Source organism: Dromaius novaehollandiae, chromosome 11 (genome assembly GCF_036370855.1).
Source record: "Dromaius novaehollandiae isolate bDroNov1 chromosome 11, bDroNov1.hap1, whole genome shotgun sequence".
Lineage (NCBI taxonomy): Eukaryota > Metazoa > Chordata > Aves > Casuariiformes > Dromaiidae > Dromaius > Dromaius novaehollandiae.
Window position 1 is genome coordinate 11,121,476 of NC_088108.1, and position 18,138 is coordinate 11,139,613.

The 18,138-nt window shown below is 36.8% G+C and overlaps 1 protein-coding gene across 3 annotated transcripts in view; it reads right to left on the reverse strand.

The window, feature by feature from the left end:
* Positions 1-2,668: 2,668 nt before the first annotated feature.
* MTMR1 (myotubularin related protein 1) overlaps positions 2,669-18,138 on the reverse strand; it is a 39,908-nt gene continuing 24,438 nt past the window's right edge. For all 3 annotated transcript variants that reach the window (XM_064518240.1, XM_064518239.1, XM_064518242.1), the window contains 3 exons: positions 18,013-18,126; positions 16,429-16,605; positions 2,669-3,919 (listed from right to left, as the gene is read on the reverse strand). In XM_064518240.1, coding sequence (XP_064374310.1) covers positions 3,755-3,919; positions 16,429-16,605; positions 18,013-18,126 — 456 coding nt within the window. In that variant the 3' untranslated portion in view covers positions 2,669-3,754. The remainder of the gene's footprint in view (positions 3,920-16,428; positions 16,606-18,012; positions 18,127-18,138) is intronic.

Below are 18,138 nucleotides of genomic sequence, written 5' to 3' on the forward strand. Positions count from 1 at the left end.
GACATTTTAGGTTTGTTTGTTTGCTTTTGGTGGGCGGGGGTACTGCATTTTGGAAGTAAATTACAAAAGGGTGGAGCAGGTCATTGTATACATAAAAACCTCTAAAATGCACTAAAACCTTCATATAAAAAAAACAAGCTGTGGACTTTGTGAGAAAAAAAGTATCATTGTGAAAACCTTCATTTAATGGTAAAAACAAAGTACACATACACACACACTCAAGTCACTAAGCAACTACAATCTATGTATTACCCTACATCCCTATCTACACTCAGTGTGGCTATTTTTTGGTCCATTTCACTGCCAAGGGTTTTCTGCAGGTTTTCTTTGTATTTTCATGTCCAGTGGATGAATTTCCCATGCAGTGTAAACCAAGTTTTTGGCCTTAGCTCCTGCAGAGCTTAGTCTCAACCCTCAAAGTGTTTTATATATCAAACTACTTAGTTCTGACTCATATTTCTCGTAGAAATAAAATTCTTTCTTCCCAGCCGCCCAAGATCTGGTAGTCAGATCTCTGATATGATATCCACTTACCTGAGATGTCATCTGTCAGCAAATGGGCATTCTTTTCTTTGCATTTTAACATAAGAATAAAGTTTGCCTTGCCTGGGGAAAAATGCCACATTGCCCATTTTACTTTACCCTCTGCTCTGGGACTCAATCCACATGAATGGGATATTTTGATCCCTTATTTCCAGCTCTTGGAGAACCAGCCATTCTTGGAATTATTAAATACAGCATATGAATTAGCACAGCTTTTCTTGAAAAAAAGAAAAATTAAACATTTCCTGTTTAAAGCTTTAAGCCCTTGAGAGGAAGGCTGCCTAAGTAATTATATGGGAGGGAGGGGAAGGAACAAAAGCAGGCAGATAAGACTGTTTATCAGCTTTAAAAGCCTTCTTCCATTTCTATTAAACAACAAAAAAAACCCCTTTTATCTGCAAAGGAGGAAAAAGTGTAATTCAGCTTTGAAACATGACTAAATGGCAATGCCTCTGATGCTGATTCAATCAACTTACTTTACAAGCAAAAAATGGTTTCATTAGTTACCAAAGCTTCAGACCATCCTGGGATCCTGGTCAAGTTGCTCCCCCTCTCACGTATCATTTACAATACGCATTCTACAGGTCAAATTTAGCTGCTTGCTGTCTGTGCACATTCCCTTGACCCTCATTAGAGTCAAAACAAAAAAACAAAGCAAAAGGAGATCCAGCTATTCAATTAAAAGTTAATAGTTCTGTTCAAGGTACATCAGACAGGGGATAGGGTTCTGTTCTCTCAACCACTTCAATCCTGTCTTATTAAAAAAAAAGTGACGCAATTAATTTTTAAATCAGTATGATAAAAATCTGAGTATCAGGAAGCAGACCGAGTACAAAGAGAGCATATTAGTCATCTCTTCTGGACAGAACTATACGTTAACTAGCACATATAAGAGCTATACAATATCTTTGAAAGTTACCATGCTAAATATATAAAAAAATCCACTATGCTTGTAAATATTATAGTAAGACACCCCCCCCCCCCATCCTACCCCTTCACATCAGAGAAGGATTCGTGAGCGATGTTGGAGCTTGTGGATACACAGGCAGTCAGTCAAAATAAGCAGTATTTTTCTTTGCAAAATTGAATCCTCAGATATTAGCTCTAGGAATCTTAAGTTTTTTAAATATCGGAGTGCCCAAGCTAATCCAGTCATCCCTTTCCCATAATTATGGAGGATATGTTGTAATTATTAGCACTAATAAAGAGAAAAAAACTTCAAATGACATTCTTCAGCACTGCATTTTAGAGATAATGTGCTTTACTTCAACATACAGTTAAAATGTCAAGGAAATCTGAAGTGTGGAAGAGTTTCATTCAATACCATCAGCTCAACATATTTTGGCCATGTAAAATTCACTGCTGGCATACTGTTTAACAGATTTTTTTTTTTTTTAAACAGAAAACATCTTTCATCTATTTATTAAAAGCTTGACGTTGATGAAAGTTGCACCATCGCAAGCTTTCCTTAAGCTTTATTCTTGCAGGTGAATATCTATTACAAAATGCAATTATTTAACTATAATAAAAAAAGACATATTGAAATACTGTGCACTGGTAACTTACAGCTAATGGTAAACTTACAGGACTGGATACAGCATTTCTGCCTTTCCACTTGACAGTTGTAAAAGTGCTTAGCAGCTCACCTTACTCATTAACTATATACCAGTTATATGAATGCAGAAAATCAGGCTAGCGCACAGCTCTATCTCATATTAAGAACAAATGGGCAGTAATAAATGACTGCTCGCAGACAGTAAGAACCACATCAGCATACAGAACCAATTGATTCTTAAGAATGGGACTTAATTCCTGCCAGCAAAACTTGGAGCAATACAAGAGCAAGTCAAAAAGCAGAGCTGCAGTATTTAAATGGCCTAAGGAGAAGAACCAGATTCTCAAGAAACACAGAAGAAAACAAAGGGAAATTTTAAGCATGCATCACTTCCAAGCCTTCCAAGAAGGCAACTGAATAATGTTTTAAAAGGTTGGACGTTACTCAGAACAGTGATCTAATTTCTCTGATATTAATATATTTCAAGGAGTTGAAAGAAAGTAGAGGACGTGTATTTTGTATGAAAATACAGATTAAGTTACTCACTTTACAGAAAAATGCTGGCAGCAATTTACAAAACAAAAAGCCATCAGGCTTTATTTCAAGAAAACCAATTAAGATTATATTATTTAAAAACTTTGTCAAACAAAGTCATTACAAGTTAAGGTCTTCAAAAGAGTCTGGATAGGCAGGATCCATTTTCTGAACTTACAGCCTAAAAACATGGAAGTATGCATATGTTTAACATCACATACACATGTACATAAATGGACACAGCACTGCATTTTATGTGTACACTTTAAAACAAAACATGCTTAGCAAAATGTGGAGCTATACAGACTATACAATTTACACAGCTGGGTGTCATTCCAACCCAAAATATTACCATTTGCTAGAAAACAAGCTTTACTTTGTACAAGACCTTGACATGATTAAGTTTACCCCTTACTCAGGAGGCTGAAACTGAACAATAAGCTGAACAGTCAAAAGACTTTATTTAAACTTGTACAAAAGGCATTAAAAAAACTAAAATTCATGCTTTACCAAATATATTACATCATACAAGTCAGTGTGATGGAGTTGACAAATCCCGTTTAACGTCATCCACTTTTAATGGCATATTTAGTCAAAACATAAAACTGACTTCACTGGAAAATATTTGATTTAAAATCAATTTCCAAGTGCATCAATTACAAAAAAAAAAAAAAAAAAAAAAAAAAAAAAGGGGGGGTACTGAGTGAAATAAAGAGCTCCCATTCAGAAGAACGTTCAGTGTTCTGCTTAAGTGTAAGCACCACGTGGCATTTCATCTGAGTCTCTCAACCAGGCATGGTACCCTAGATAGCATGAGAGGAAGTCCCCGGTCTGTCTAACAGATGGATTCCTTTCTAGGATAGTTAAATTGTTAGTTGCTCAAAACACTGTTAATTTCACAATTGGTGATTTAACTAGTCAAAACACACGTGGGAACTGCCAACAGGAAAATACATCACATCTACTGAAGCTCTTTTTGGCCTCATCATGATAACACCAGACACAGTAAGGCATGTAGATCATAGCAATTGTAAGTCACAGTTCTCATGGGATGGGAAAAACAATCCACCCTCCTCTCTGTATTACCTGACATAAATTATTTGACATGGCTTTTGCTATACATCACACAGAGGTGTGCACTGGTGTGGCTGAATGGGAAGGAGAAGAACCTCTATCAGAGGAGGAGGAAATAGAGCGGGTAGCAGCCTCCCGCTGCAAATCTTCAACTTTCTTCTGAAGTTCAGTCCGGATGGCGAGCAGTTCTTTAAGATTTTGATGGATTGGAACCTGTCAGAAGAAGAAAGAAAAGGCTACTTTGACCGTAATGAGTTATCTTCTTAAGTAACAGTTCTGCTGTTTTCTTCAGAAACACAAGAAATCCAACACCTGTGAATTTCGTTACATCAGTATTCAGGGAGAACATTTCTTTAGTCATCTGAAAGTTCAGCAAACTTTCTAACACCACAGTTGGCAGAAAAGCTACTCAAAAGACTGTGCAAATTGATGGGATACCAAGTTATTCCAATAAATGTACTGCTATCCCTTGCTATCAGAACCACTTTCAGTTGAATTTAAAATGTCTTCCCTAGGAATTTTTCCCTCCTGCCTGTTGGGAGAGAATTTGTTATGTAAAAAGAGTTTACAGAGCTGGCATTCAGCATTTTGATCCGGGCAATGAGAAAGGTAACATCATTCAGTTTAATCTCTATGGATTTAGCCTGAGGAGCTCCCGTCTAGGCAAATTTTAGAAATACAGCTACAGAGGTTATGGTCAGATCTGGTAGTGCAATCTCTATTAGACTTCCTTCTTAATGCACTGGCCTATACAATCGCCAATGAACAGCGAGGAGACTGTTCCCTCCAACTGTTTTAGATGCGTGTGGAGCATGCTGATACATTTCTCACGAGGCACCTCTCCAAGACCCTTCCAGCTTGGGATTTGGAGTCAGGCTTTGTCAGTGGCGAAAGTGTAGCAGTCAAGTGCATTGTGCTTGTGGGGACCACCCAGATACACACTCCAAGCAACCTTTTGCAGAAGTGGATCCTACAGGTTTCTGCCTCTGTTTCAGCGAGTGGCCTGAAAAACACCAGTGCCTTTGGCCAAGGCTCTTTATTAGAGTTCTAAAGGGCGTTTCTCACTCTCACCTGGAGTGTTCAACTGTATCAAGCCAAAGGAAGACCCAACTCATTGTTTTTCACAGCTGGATCTGTTATCTCAGAGATGCACAGAGACCTCTCCTTCTTCCAAATGCCAGGGAACAGCCAAAAGAATTTACTTTATTCTTCAAACTCTGAATTGTTTACAGCTTTTGGGAAGAGTAAGATGGGTAAAGAATTTAACTGGTCTGGCAAGACAGTCGTGGAGAATTGCAGAAATGGGAAACCTAAGGGTTGCTAGACACAAAGTTATTTATACCTTGCACCTCTGGAATGCCAGGCTCAAGAGAATTGCACTTACCCATCATCGCTTCCTACTGCTCAAAAATGATTACAGGGCTGGCCTGCACATCTAAGCATGAAATTCTTACATGGTGCTATGTGGAGAAGATACCAAGAAACAGAAAGGGTTTCTTCTTGCCATCAATGCACAACTGAGTCACAATTTAGCTTTTTGTGAATTCAGACTTTCTACAGAAAGTTCAAAAATCCATGCACCAGACTTTGACATTTTCAAAATCTAACACTTGTGTTTCTGAAATAGAAAAATCCCATTTTGTTTCTAAATTTACTTGAATTTTAACTTGAAAGAATAAAATAGTACCAGTTTATTTAGGTGAAGTAAAACATTTTTGGACCCTGTACTTTTTTCTAGTTTTGTGGTTTAGCCCATGAACAGAAACTTCAGTCCATTCATAGAGCTCTACCTCCAGTACCCTGGGAGTCATCAATTCATCAGGCACACCACCTATGGCACTTTTAAAAGCGTAACTTTATGTCTTCAGAAGAACAATCACTGCACACCACTATGTTATCACTGCATACCATTATGCATGACCCTGGAGTCCTGCCTTTGCCCTGGAATGAATCCTTTCTCCTCCTGCAATCTTATTCTGTATGCATCATACAAAGTTTTTTGCAAGTGAGGCCACAAGACCAAAGAAAACTGCCTCCTCCACTAATCAAACACAAACCACCTCCTACAGAAAGTTGATCTTATTTTCCAGAGGGGGTCTACAGAAAATATATACAACTATGAACATATCAAAACCGAGCTCAGTGATGAAGTTTCTCCAAGATGCTGTAATGTATACTATGGAGAATTCAAATTTCAGTGAAGATCAAGATTTTCTTCTGGAATTAGCACTATCCATCCTCTTCCTCCCCCCCTCATCCCCCTTTCCACAAGTAAAGATCCCCTCCTCCTACACTCCCACTGCAGAGTTCTTCTTTATGAAGACATTTTCCTGGAACACTAAGGTCTATAACAGAATGATTTAGCCATTGGTATCATTAGTCACGCAAGCCTTGGATCACAGGAGATTTGTACACCTGATTTCTGAACAGCTTAATCATCATTCAGCGTAACAGGCCAATTTCTCTTAGACACCTTTCAACAATATATTGTCCACTGTGTTCCACTGCACACTACTCAAACACTTGTGAAAAGCAGCATCATACAATTGGCTTTTGGGGAATGCACTACTGCGTAAAAGATGCTGCAGAACCAGCATGCTGTGTATAGTGCTTAAAGAAGGAAGAGAGAGGCTGCACTCCTGTAATTCCCGCAGGACTGAACTCAGGAAACCACACGTTCAAAATTTTGATGAAAGTGCTGTTCTCCCAATCCTTCTGTCTCAAAGAACAGAACCACTTTAGAATAAATTATCTAAGACACAGTAATGACATTTACGAAGGGGGTGCATATTCGTGTCACACAAAAAATTAAGGTTGAAAAATAAACAACATTTATTTTATAAATTAAAATAAAGTTTCCTAATGGATGTCCTATACTTTCATCTTATGTCAAGAAATATATTTATTTCTGCAGCACCCTAATGAGGTACAGAAGCAGTAAGACTCCACTTTTACAGACAGGGAACTGAAGCAAGCACCTCCTAATTTTGGACACCTTGGATCTCAAACTGTTTCAACAGAGAGCTTAAGAATTCTGCAATTCAGCCTCCAGGGTATCAAGCAGGACACCCACTAAACAAGGAGCACACACAGCGTGACCTGCCTTATAATGGAGGAATCTTGTGGAAAAGGCACAGAGAAAAGTCCATTTCTCTAGAGCAGCATTCTGCTCTCCTACCCACAGGACAATCCTTTCTTTTTCTGCAGTCTTGCCCCCTGCAACCTACTGCTTCCAAATTTGGCTTGAAATGAGGTTTCGATTCTACAGACCACAGCATTCTTCAGGACTCAGTCTAGATCACCCCGCAAAAAGCCACCTCATCAATGAGTAAGATGGGCTCTGCAGAAAATAATGCACTATTGGGATTTAATAATATATAGCAACTATATCAAGAGACAAACTGATTTCTATCATTTCCTATTTTTCAAGTGCTTAACTTTGCAACTTCAATTATGCTGTTATTACGGTCTGTATGAAACTTACAGGACTTATTTTCTCACATTATATTCCAAGGGCTGAACTGAAACCGAAGACCTCCAACACTTGGAGCATTATTCACTCCTAGTTCCTATTCCTAGGTCACAGCTCTCTCAGACTCCTTATCAGATCCCACTCTCCTTTTCCAACCCCACTTACTCTCGTTCCTTGAGAATTCACTGACATTGCTCCATCCTCAGCCCTCCAAAACAGATGAATTTCTTCCAGGATGTGAACAGGCACATTTCTGAAAGGTGATTTCTCTCACTAAAATTTCAAGTCCACCCCAGAAATGGAATACTAACAAAAAACAACCAGCACCTCCCCAACAAAGAAATCAACAATATCAATATTTTGATATGGGAAAACATTTTTCTTAGTCCAACTCCCATAATCATCTGAGCCTTTCTGGACGAAGTTTTACAAAAGCAATTCAGACGCACACACTTGGTGACTCAATACAAATCCCTAAAGTCTAGCAAAGTTATAAGCAACGGAACACAGGCTTTTTATATAATGGAAGAAAATCATCATCTTTTAAAAGTCTGTGCTAGATGTAAACACTGCAAAACAGTTCTACACAAATATCATCATGCCATTTTATATGGTAGTGCAAACATCAATGATTTTCTATGGTTAAGTTTTTCAAAGGAAAAGATTCTTTGCTGCTTGACATTTAACACAGCATCATGTGCACACATAGGTATCATGTGGATAAACAATGGTATAAAAACGATGATTTGCAAAAATAGATTTCACACACTAGACTTCAGGTACATTCTTTACTGTCCTGAAATAACATGTCAAATTCACTCTAGAGAAATCTTTAGCATTTTTAGAATATTTCTAAACAGCTAACAATATCTGTTTATTAGTGATACAAGAACTATATACTTGTGGTATAAGACAAAGCTGATATAGACAGCTGAAAGATGTAAAAATATAAGTTCTTATAAAAAACTAAAAGCAGCATGGCACAAGGAGCTGCACTTTTCCCCATATATCTTAAATTCTTCCACTGTCATTTCCCTTTTTTGAGAAAGGCAGTGAATTCAAACATGAAAGAATGAAATGAAAAATAATGGTGCTAGAGGGAAAAGGGGGAAAAAACAGAATAAATCCTCAATCTCAAGTCATACGTAATTTTTTGGAATGAAACAGTTAAAGAGAACCAACTAAAACTAGAATCATGCAGCTTCCCACTATCTTGGAGGGGGGCAGGAGGATTAAGAGGATGAAGCATCTTTAAATGAAACCTGTCACAAAAATGATGAAAATTAGAAGTCCTTCACATCTGCATTTCCTGAAGACCCAGTGTTTCTCATACCATCCTGTGCAAATTCTTACAGGTAACTGTCCACAACTTCATCACTTCACACGACTATATTTCAGTGTGCAATTCCTCCCTCAAAAAAAGCCTTCTTCAGAATGGGTCCAAAAATCTTCACCATACCACCTGTCATGGCTTGCTGTAAACTAAATACCCCTTTATTTTGCCTCTGTTTTGGATAGAATGAACTGAAAGAATGAAACATTCTATAAGGAATACCAAGTCTGGGAAAAGATCTGGTTACCACCTTAACACTAGCAGTGTATACTTAGGCAACACAAATAGTATCTCCATGGCAAACTTTTATTACAGTCTTGTTAGGAAATCATATAATTGATTTGACTGAGATGAATTTGTTCGAGTCTAACAGCAGATGTACTGTTTTCTGCTCTGTCATCCTGCCTCTCAAGTTAGGGAGCAGAAGCTCAAAAGACGACACTGGACCCACGACCCAGTCACATTCAAGCCATCTTCTTTGCCGCTTCACTCCATTGTCCGGAGGCTGGATTTTGAGAAGGGCATGCATCCTTGCCTTTGTAATACCAGCTTCCAGCACATCACCTTAGTCATGCTGCTAGGCAACACTGGACCGCTAGGGCCAGTTTCCAATCATTTCTGTTTTGTACTCCAGGAGAAAGAAAATAGCTACTTCTGGTACACAAGAAGGGACTACACAGATGAAAACTAAGGCAAAAGTGCATTTAATTTTTTGTTAGGGTTTTATCTATCCTAACAGTTTCACAAACATTTGTAATTGTACTACTATAATTCAAAAATTGATTAGGTTATTTTTCATTAGATCTTCAAGATGTTTTTAACATGTTGTTTAAATTACTACCTCAGAATATCTTGAAGTGCTGAAAACTAATCAAATTCCTTTCCATTATTTCTCCATTATTAGCCTTTATCCTTCTGCTTTACTTTTTGCTAAAATATTTTAGCAATTGCTAAATTTGCTAAAATATTTTAGCAAAAAGTAAAACAGAAAGATAAAGGTTAATATACTTTAACAGATTTTGATGGGTCAACCTGATTTAAAAAAAAATCTTTCATTTGACTATTTATAAGACAGAAAAGCAGATTTCTCTAAAAACATAAAACTTACTAAAATATATTAGAAGTTGATAAATCTAAAACGAAGCTGTCCATTACACCTAACATAGCTAGAAACACAATCCAAGCAGGGATCTGACTGAGGAGTTTGCTAGCAGTGCTAAGTAGCAGGGCCTGGATACGGAAAGATAAGGGCCTGGATCCTTGGAAAGTCTGACATTGCTCCAGGCATTAACCAAAATGCTGACTTTCTAAAAGCCAGTGAAGAATTTAGCTCCAAAGCTTTGAGAAGACTTTTGGGTGTGGGTTTTTTGTTCTTCCCCCTTGTAATTGCTACTGTAATATTCACTCAGGAACTAAGAACAGTGCTCTTCACCATGAGATTGTTGTTCCCCTCCTCAACTGATATTTAACCTTTCCCCGCCACCTGCTCAAACTCTGTGCACCCACTCCTTTCATTTGTCCTGAGCAATAGCCTTTCTGCTATTGCTTATAATAGACCTTACAGACTTATTCCAGTTCTCCATGCCTCTACTAAGTTTTTGGTATTTTAAGCTCCCACCAAGATTTATAGCCCCTTCCCACTCAAATTCCTATTTTTAATCCATTATCTCTTTCTCACTGAGTTATCTTACGCTTTTTTTTTTTTTTTTGTAACAAATGAACCTTATTAGGCAGATATTTGGCCAAGTATCTAGAGTTTCCTACTTTTCCAGGAATTCATATCCCCTGAACTCCAACATTCCTTAAGCACCCAGTCCAGCTTTCCTGCATCAAGCCATGCATAAGCTTAGGACATGACCCCCCTCACACAATATTAACTCCTATCTACGTTCGAACTCCTGTATTTCTTCCCTGCTACTGCTTCTTCTCCCTTCCCTTCCTAATCTACAAAATTGCCAGTTGCCCTTGCTTGCTTCCCTCTGTCAAAGTCCTCATGCATGAGCAATCTCCTTCCCCTGTAAGAGTGGATATAATTCTCCCATTGTTGCAGTACTGTCAGTATTTGGAAAAAGCAAGAAACAGAAAAAAACCATGAAAAGTCCAGCAAGGCAATGCCAAAATAACTGAGCCAAGTAAAGAGTCTTCATTCAGAGAGAACCAATTGTAGGTTCCCTCCAATATATATTATATTACAATATTAACCAGTTAAAAATGGATGGGTTTTTATTTTCCACGTTAGCTAGCTTTACTGTCTGTTTCATTCAAAAGCAGGTACTTACTTCTCCTACGTTTAAGATATGAGGCACCTACTGGCTATGATAAGCTGAAAAATGCATAGAAAGCTACTAAAGAAACATTTTTTTATTGTTTAAAATACCATTGATATGAAACCATTTTTTAACGGAATTATCCACATGCAAAAGCAGAACCTAGTGTCCTGAATACACTGTAACTATCAGAAGCTGTTGCTTCACAGTTATAATAAATTATGCCTGGAGGGTGAAGACTTGGGGAAAGAGAAAGGTTTTGTGTGGTTTTTTTTTTGTTTGTTTCTCTTTTTACACACACACAAACTACAATTATACCATGCAATATACACACTATAGCATATATTAAAAAAAAAAAAAAACAAAACAACTATCTAGACATAAGACAGCTCCAGTTCCTAAAAAAATTCAAACCTTCCTCTTCACAGAATTACTAGCGTTCACTTTCAATATTGATTTCCAGGTTTTCCTACCCAAGTAATCCTTCAAGATCCTGAAGTGCTTTTGGATAATAAAATTTATCCATATAAATTGTGGTATCAACACAGGGATAAATATAAAAGAAATTGTAATAGCTACTCACTGACAGTACTGCCAATTCTTAACTAGATGGATATCTGTGTACTGTACCAGCTCAAGGACAGTCATTGACATGAGAATTGTTCAACAGTGCATTTCATCTTGTTCAAAAGGTATACTTCACTTTTTTTAGCAACAGAGAAAAAAGGCTGCAGAGCAAAATGATTATTTTAAATTCATTGCTTAAGACGGTCAATTTTTTTTTAATCTACTCTTTTTATTGCAAAAACAACAATATCTTTCGCTTGAGCTTTTTGTTCCTCTTAATAAAGAGCTGGAAGTCTGATAGAGTTGCTTCTAAAACAGAGTTAACAGTATAGAAGTCAATCTTAAGTTATGAAAACAGCAATTTTCAATAATAATCAATACTCCTCCACTTCTTTAGAGGTGTTCTCCTGGGAGACCAACCAAAATACCAAGGGCTCTCTGGAAGAGCAATGACTGGTAAACAGAAATTATGAATCCTCCAAATTTTGCAAACAGAACAGATTTACAGGATCAGGAAACTCTGCATGCGCTACAAGCTAGTGCCATTAATTGTTAAAGTCTACAGTCCGTTTAGACTGGTATTTAGACATCTCATATATTGTGGGGGGGGAGGCAGGGACTCAAGACCATGGCTCATGTTCACACAATGCCCAAAATTTCAAGAGCCATATGATCCCTTTGTCCTGCCACACAACAGTATTAAATCAAATGTATTAACTGAAAATATTACAACTAATGCCAACACGCTCAGAGAGGGAAATGCAGGACAACTTGACTAAAGGCAGGTATAACCGTATTATGGACACGCCACAGACCAGGCAGTGAGTCACGTTCTGTTACGTGCAGAATAAAGCACATCAGTAATTGTGTTCTCTCATTTATTCGCAGTTACTTTTCCATCTTATTTGGTCTTTTAAAAACGCAATAATTTGCATTTCGTTGACATTGAAGTTCAGCTGACATTTTATTACTCAACAACTCAGCACATCATATCCTTCTGCAATTCTACACACTCAGCTTGAAAGAAAAAAGCAGTAATCATTGTAACCTTTTAAAACCATTTCCAGATCATTTCTGTGTATACCGAACAACTAGCTATTTATTCCTACCTTTTTTTTTTTTTTTTTTAAAGCCAGCTGGTAACCTATGAACAGACTTTCCCTGGCTGCTCATGGAAGCTCTGAAGACTGCCTGTAGCAGGCAATCCCGTTCCACTATGTGAACTGAATTTCTGTGTTATAAACAGTGCTACTCTTGTGTCCTGGATAAAACACTACCAAAAAAAAATTTGTAAAACTTCTTGTCTCATGAAATACAAAAGGGCTCCTATGATATTCTCTCTGGTAGTGGGAAAGTTTCCAGAAGAACAACTTCAAGAAAAACTACCAGGAATAGAAAAAAATGAAACAAAATGAAATTAACGCCCTCCACTCCAAAGGTTAAAACATCCTTTTCAGAAGGCATAAAAACAGCAAAAGATACCCTAATGGACAAAGAGATACTAGGCAAATTACATGACTAAAATAGTTTCTTTTTAAAATTCTTTCTTTCACTCTCATGTATCCAGACACAGCTTGAACTGGAAGGACCAGACCCTTTACTCATGCTCTGCATATATGACTGATGGAGTACTCCATTTCAAAAATACTGCTCCTGCAGAAGTCATATTCAGGAACATCATCTGTTGCATTCTCCCCACCTTCCAAAAGAGCCCAAGCAGATAACAGGCATCTGGCAGCCAGAACTTCTCAGACCAGCGCAAAGAAGAGGTTTAAATGATTACATAAGAAAGAGAAATATATGATCTCAACCGAAAAAAACTGAAAGCATCATAGTATCTTATCCATTCCAGGCTAGTAAAGTCGTTTGTAAATTCAGTAGCAGGTAGCCACAGAGCACAGAGTATCTGAATGAAATAGCTTCTCTTCCACAAATCCAACCCAAGGAAAGGACGAACCTGAAAAATCTCTTCTCAGTCAATAAATTCAAATAGGATAGGACTAAAATCCATCTAGTTTGCTTGGGACAAGAAGTCAATAATGATGTAACACCTCCAAACTGAAAACAAGGAACATGTTATTTCACTTAGGAATTAAAATGGCCTTGTTGAAGCACAATTCAGCAAGAAGGGAATCCACAACAGATGTCCCCATTTAAGCTAGAATTGTCCACATAGTACACTTCTCAGACACTTGAGCTTTGCACCCTCTGGAAAGGGGCTATGTGTCACCTAATTTGACAGGATCTACTACAATACGGTCATCACCCTAAAATGGGAATCTTGATGCAAATAAATACCATCAAATGCACCAATTCAGCCTTCTCCAAAACTCTGATAAATGTAAATATGTATCATTATAAGCAAATTTGTCTTTACAGAGCATAAGAAAAACTCTAAATTCTATATGTCCTAGTACACTGATGAGTATGATCAGATCTTACTGTACTGTTACTAATGAGACTAAGATAATTAAAGAGAGTAAAACAAAGCAAAAAAAAATACTTATATCCAGTTAGTATGCAGACGGCAATTTTCAAATAGAAAAATAAAGGTGATGTACGCCCAGCTCTAATAGAAAAGTGAATAAAGCAGGATGATTAACTTCCCCCATCTCATTTAAAAATTCAAGCCTCACTCACTAATAAAGCTAAAAATACAAAACCTAAAATATTGCCTGAAATCAAACGTAGCCCTTTTGCTTTTAGGAGTTTCCTCTCCCATAACATAAAGTTGGTTGAGAAAGGGTATCAAACACCATTCTGGTTATACTAAAAGGCTTTCCCTTTATCCTTCCATAAATTCACATATTAATCATTTCTCCTTTTCGGTAAGCTGCTGAAAAACCACAAACATTTTCTAGTTTCCTGAAGAAATTTTTTGTAGCTGATAAAACAGCATGAAGTTTACTTGAACTGCTATTCCTTGGAGACCTCTTTATTAATGTTAAATATTTTATTTTCTGTTATTCCAGTTGAAAAACAAAAGAAACATGTTAAAAGCTATTCAACAAAACCGCCTTTTATCAGTAGGCAGACATGTCCTCCCCACCCACCTTTTTTAAACTACCTCCACTGATTGTTTAAGAAATCTTTTGCACCTGAAGATAAGTGAAGGCCTGCTGGGTGTCCCAATGGTGATGGTCTTTTTTGCTGTTACCGAATGGATCTGAATGTTACTGAATGGGCTAATAGGGTCTGAAACTAGACAGTGCAAAAACAGAAGAATGTAAACTTTGTAAATTGTGATTACATAAACTTATTTACTTTCCTGCATGAGTTTGAGGTTCCATAATTAAATTGAAGAACACAGTTGTACAACCAACAACTATAATATCCTCAACGAATTTATCCAAGTAAATGTGAAACTTCAAAATACTTGCCATGACATAAAATTCAGGCCAGAAACAAGAGAAAAGGCATGATGCATGCTCATAAGCCAAAGTTAAGTTAATGCAGGAGAACTGAGAAGTCTAAACAGCTATATTAGTTCTTCAAGAAGGTGGTAGTAGAGTGAGGACAATTACAGGATCATCAGACTTCATTATCTTTTACTAACAGTTTTAGGCCTAGAAATTACAATAATTATGTGGGTTTGCTGTTTTGAGGGACCTGTTCTTAAAGACCAATGAAGATCAGTGACTCCCACATGTTAAAGAACATACAGAGTGCTCTCCAAAAAAAGGGGAAAGAGAGGCAGTGAGCACAGCTTGCCACTAACTACATGAGAGTTATGATGACTTCTCATTATGTCATATCTTCCCACCCCTCAATCGCTTTTGGACAGGGTCTGGCTTTCATGTATGTTTACAGAGCACCTAGCACAATAAGCCTGCTCACTTTCAGGGCCTACAGATCCCAATTAAATACAAATAAACTGACATTGCTGCATGTCAATTAAACTAAAATAGATATGGAAATGTTGTTCAGAAAACAGGCTAAGTAAAGATAAGATTTTGCTAAAAAGCAGATGACAATTTTACTGTAAAATCACAAAAGTTAAAATACACCTTAGTTCAAGTTTACACACGTTATAAACATCTAGCAGTCATAGGATTGCATCAACCAAAAAAGAACAAATGAGAAAACAGAAAGAAGTTTAAAGGAAATATCCCAGCAAGAAAACAAGCGATCCAGACTCTTCCAGTACCTTAAAAGGGATTTCTCAGAGGCATGGATTTCTAAGTGTACTGCCCTTGAAACTTACCTAGGAACACCATCTTTTACAACAGCCTCTGACTTGTGGGTGTCTAATAAATTTGAAACTCACGTCTCTTTCTAACTGCTAGAGGATGAAAGCAGCTTTCAAGCAGTCACTTAATATAGGTAATTTATCATAATACGCTTGGGGATACCTTGGAATGTTAACTTAATAAAGAGACTGTGCAGCACCCTCAGATATATTATAGTTGTGACACAAACTGAATATTCTTTCTTCCGACTTCTAAGCATGAGTGCATATGGAATATTTGCATGATGAGATTTAGAGATTTATCTGAATAGCAGGCATTACTTATAAGAACAAATACTGGATGAATCAAGGAATATGTATAACGAGTGTTTAATTTCTAGCATGCCAGCTTGAAAACAAAAAGGTCAGTGGAAAACCAGTATCTGTAAGATGAGAAATGAGGAGAGTCTACAAAATGAGTTGGTAAGTAGTCAAGTTCCTTTAAAAACTACTGCTATACTTTACATCATTGCTGGTAAACGGCAAAAACTTAATGAGCAAAACTATACCATATAAGACGGTTAAGGCAATATAGAAAAACTGGTAATTACCTCTGCTTCGGTTATAAAAATATTCTTCTAATAACAAAGACTTAATCTGTCACCTTTCACAACCCAATAAAGTGATATTGTAACTCTCCTCTTCCACTGGTGAATTTAATGAAAATATTGTTTTACCAAGTTTTACCATATCCCATGTCTTGTTTTAGAAAATCACTTCTCCCCCATCTGCTGAAATACAACAGATATGAATACTTTTCAGATGAAATACTGCATTCAACATTAGGGAAAATATTCATTTTATTTGATCTGCGTACTTTACCCTAAAACATAAAAGTCAAGGGAAAGTTCATACCTGAGGCCGCATTCTTGGGTTCCATCTGACATAGTAGTTCACCCATAGTTCCAAATGGTTCAGACTGGCTACAGGATACAGGACGTGGTTTTCGTAGTTTACGTAGAAAGGATTTGTAAATTCATCTAATTGACTGTTTATATAGGACCACAGTGATACAGTCTTTGTGCTTACCTCCTGATTAAGTAATAGAAAACATTTAAGTATAAGGATTGCAAAATCTTAAAATAGGACAGTAATTACGTATCAGTAAATTCCTCTATGAAGATTATCTTATTTACAACAAAATGGCAAGCCCTCTGAAAACATTTCCAATAGCTGGTAATTGAACAGTCTTAAAATGTTACCAAAACTTTTAACTTTTCTCCCCTCTCAAAGCTAACCGAGAAAGAAGATTCAAGCATATTATTCTCAGAGACAAGGTCTTGTTGAGCAGAAGACGGCTGTACTACTCATAACTTAACAGCAATGCCTACAGCCACTGAAATCTATGGTTATGCACTGACCAAGAAGATTTAGAATTAAAAATTAGCTTTGAAAAGAAAATCAGAATATGAGAGAATAAGAGAGTATGTAGTTTGGAAGATCCTAAACAGCATCTGTGGAAAATAATTACTCTGTTCTCCCATCCATACTATTCACTCCTATATAAAGAGATATTATACTTCAAAATACTGATTTTAGCTTTGTTTGCATTTGCGAAACTTACATTATACAAAATCTAATCACCATAAACATGGTTGGATCAAAGTTCAAAATCTGAACTTAAAATCAGATTCATTTTGCAATTTTACACTCCTGCAGTGTTGTAAAGCATGTGTTTCTACTACTGCTGTGTCTTAAATTGCATTTCTTTGAGAATTGCATCTGACTATTCATTTATGAAAGAAAGCTATCTGGAAACCATGCATTTACTGAGAATGCGTTACTCAGCTCCATCTTGTGGTATACGCATGCAATTTTTGCCTACAGAAACAGAGACACAAACCACAAAAATAACAAAGCTAGGTACACCGAGGAATAGTTACTTGCTTTAATGCAAATAGGAAGTATTAAAAAAAAATAAAGCCACAAGTAAGTAAAAGTACACTTGGAGTATTAACAAATAATTTTTTTTAAACCACTTTTTTCCAAATGCAAAGTACTTCACAGAGTCCTAACTTCATTCATTTACATATTTTAAATTTCCCCTTAGTCTTCAGCCACAACTTCCACCAAATTATGTCCTCAAGTGACCTGCAAAGTCATCCATGGGAGTTCCTCTAGGAGCAGCAAATGCAACATTACTTGACAACGCATATTTAAAAGTCTGTATGTTGGCTAGAAATATCTGAAATAGGATTTTATAGAACTCAAAAAAACCCCCCTGCACATAATAATTAAAGAAAATGAGCAGTACCTCATTTCATAATGGGGTATTCAGTATGTATGTCTCATGCCATGATAATTGCATCTCTAGGCTGTTTTTTAAGTCTATGTGACAAATGTATCCAAAAAGCAAATTAAAAGTTCTTTGGTCTTGTATTCTAAGCACTTCCATATAAAAACAACAAATTAAGAATGTGAATTACAACAGTTATTTACCTCTTTCACTCTCTCTTTTTCACAGTTGCATAAGAAAGTCCCAAAGAGACAACTATAAAGGTGATCCAGAATGGTGATCAAAAATAATTCATTGAATTCAAAGGCTGCAGGAAACTGAAATAAGAA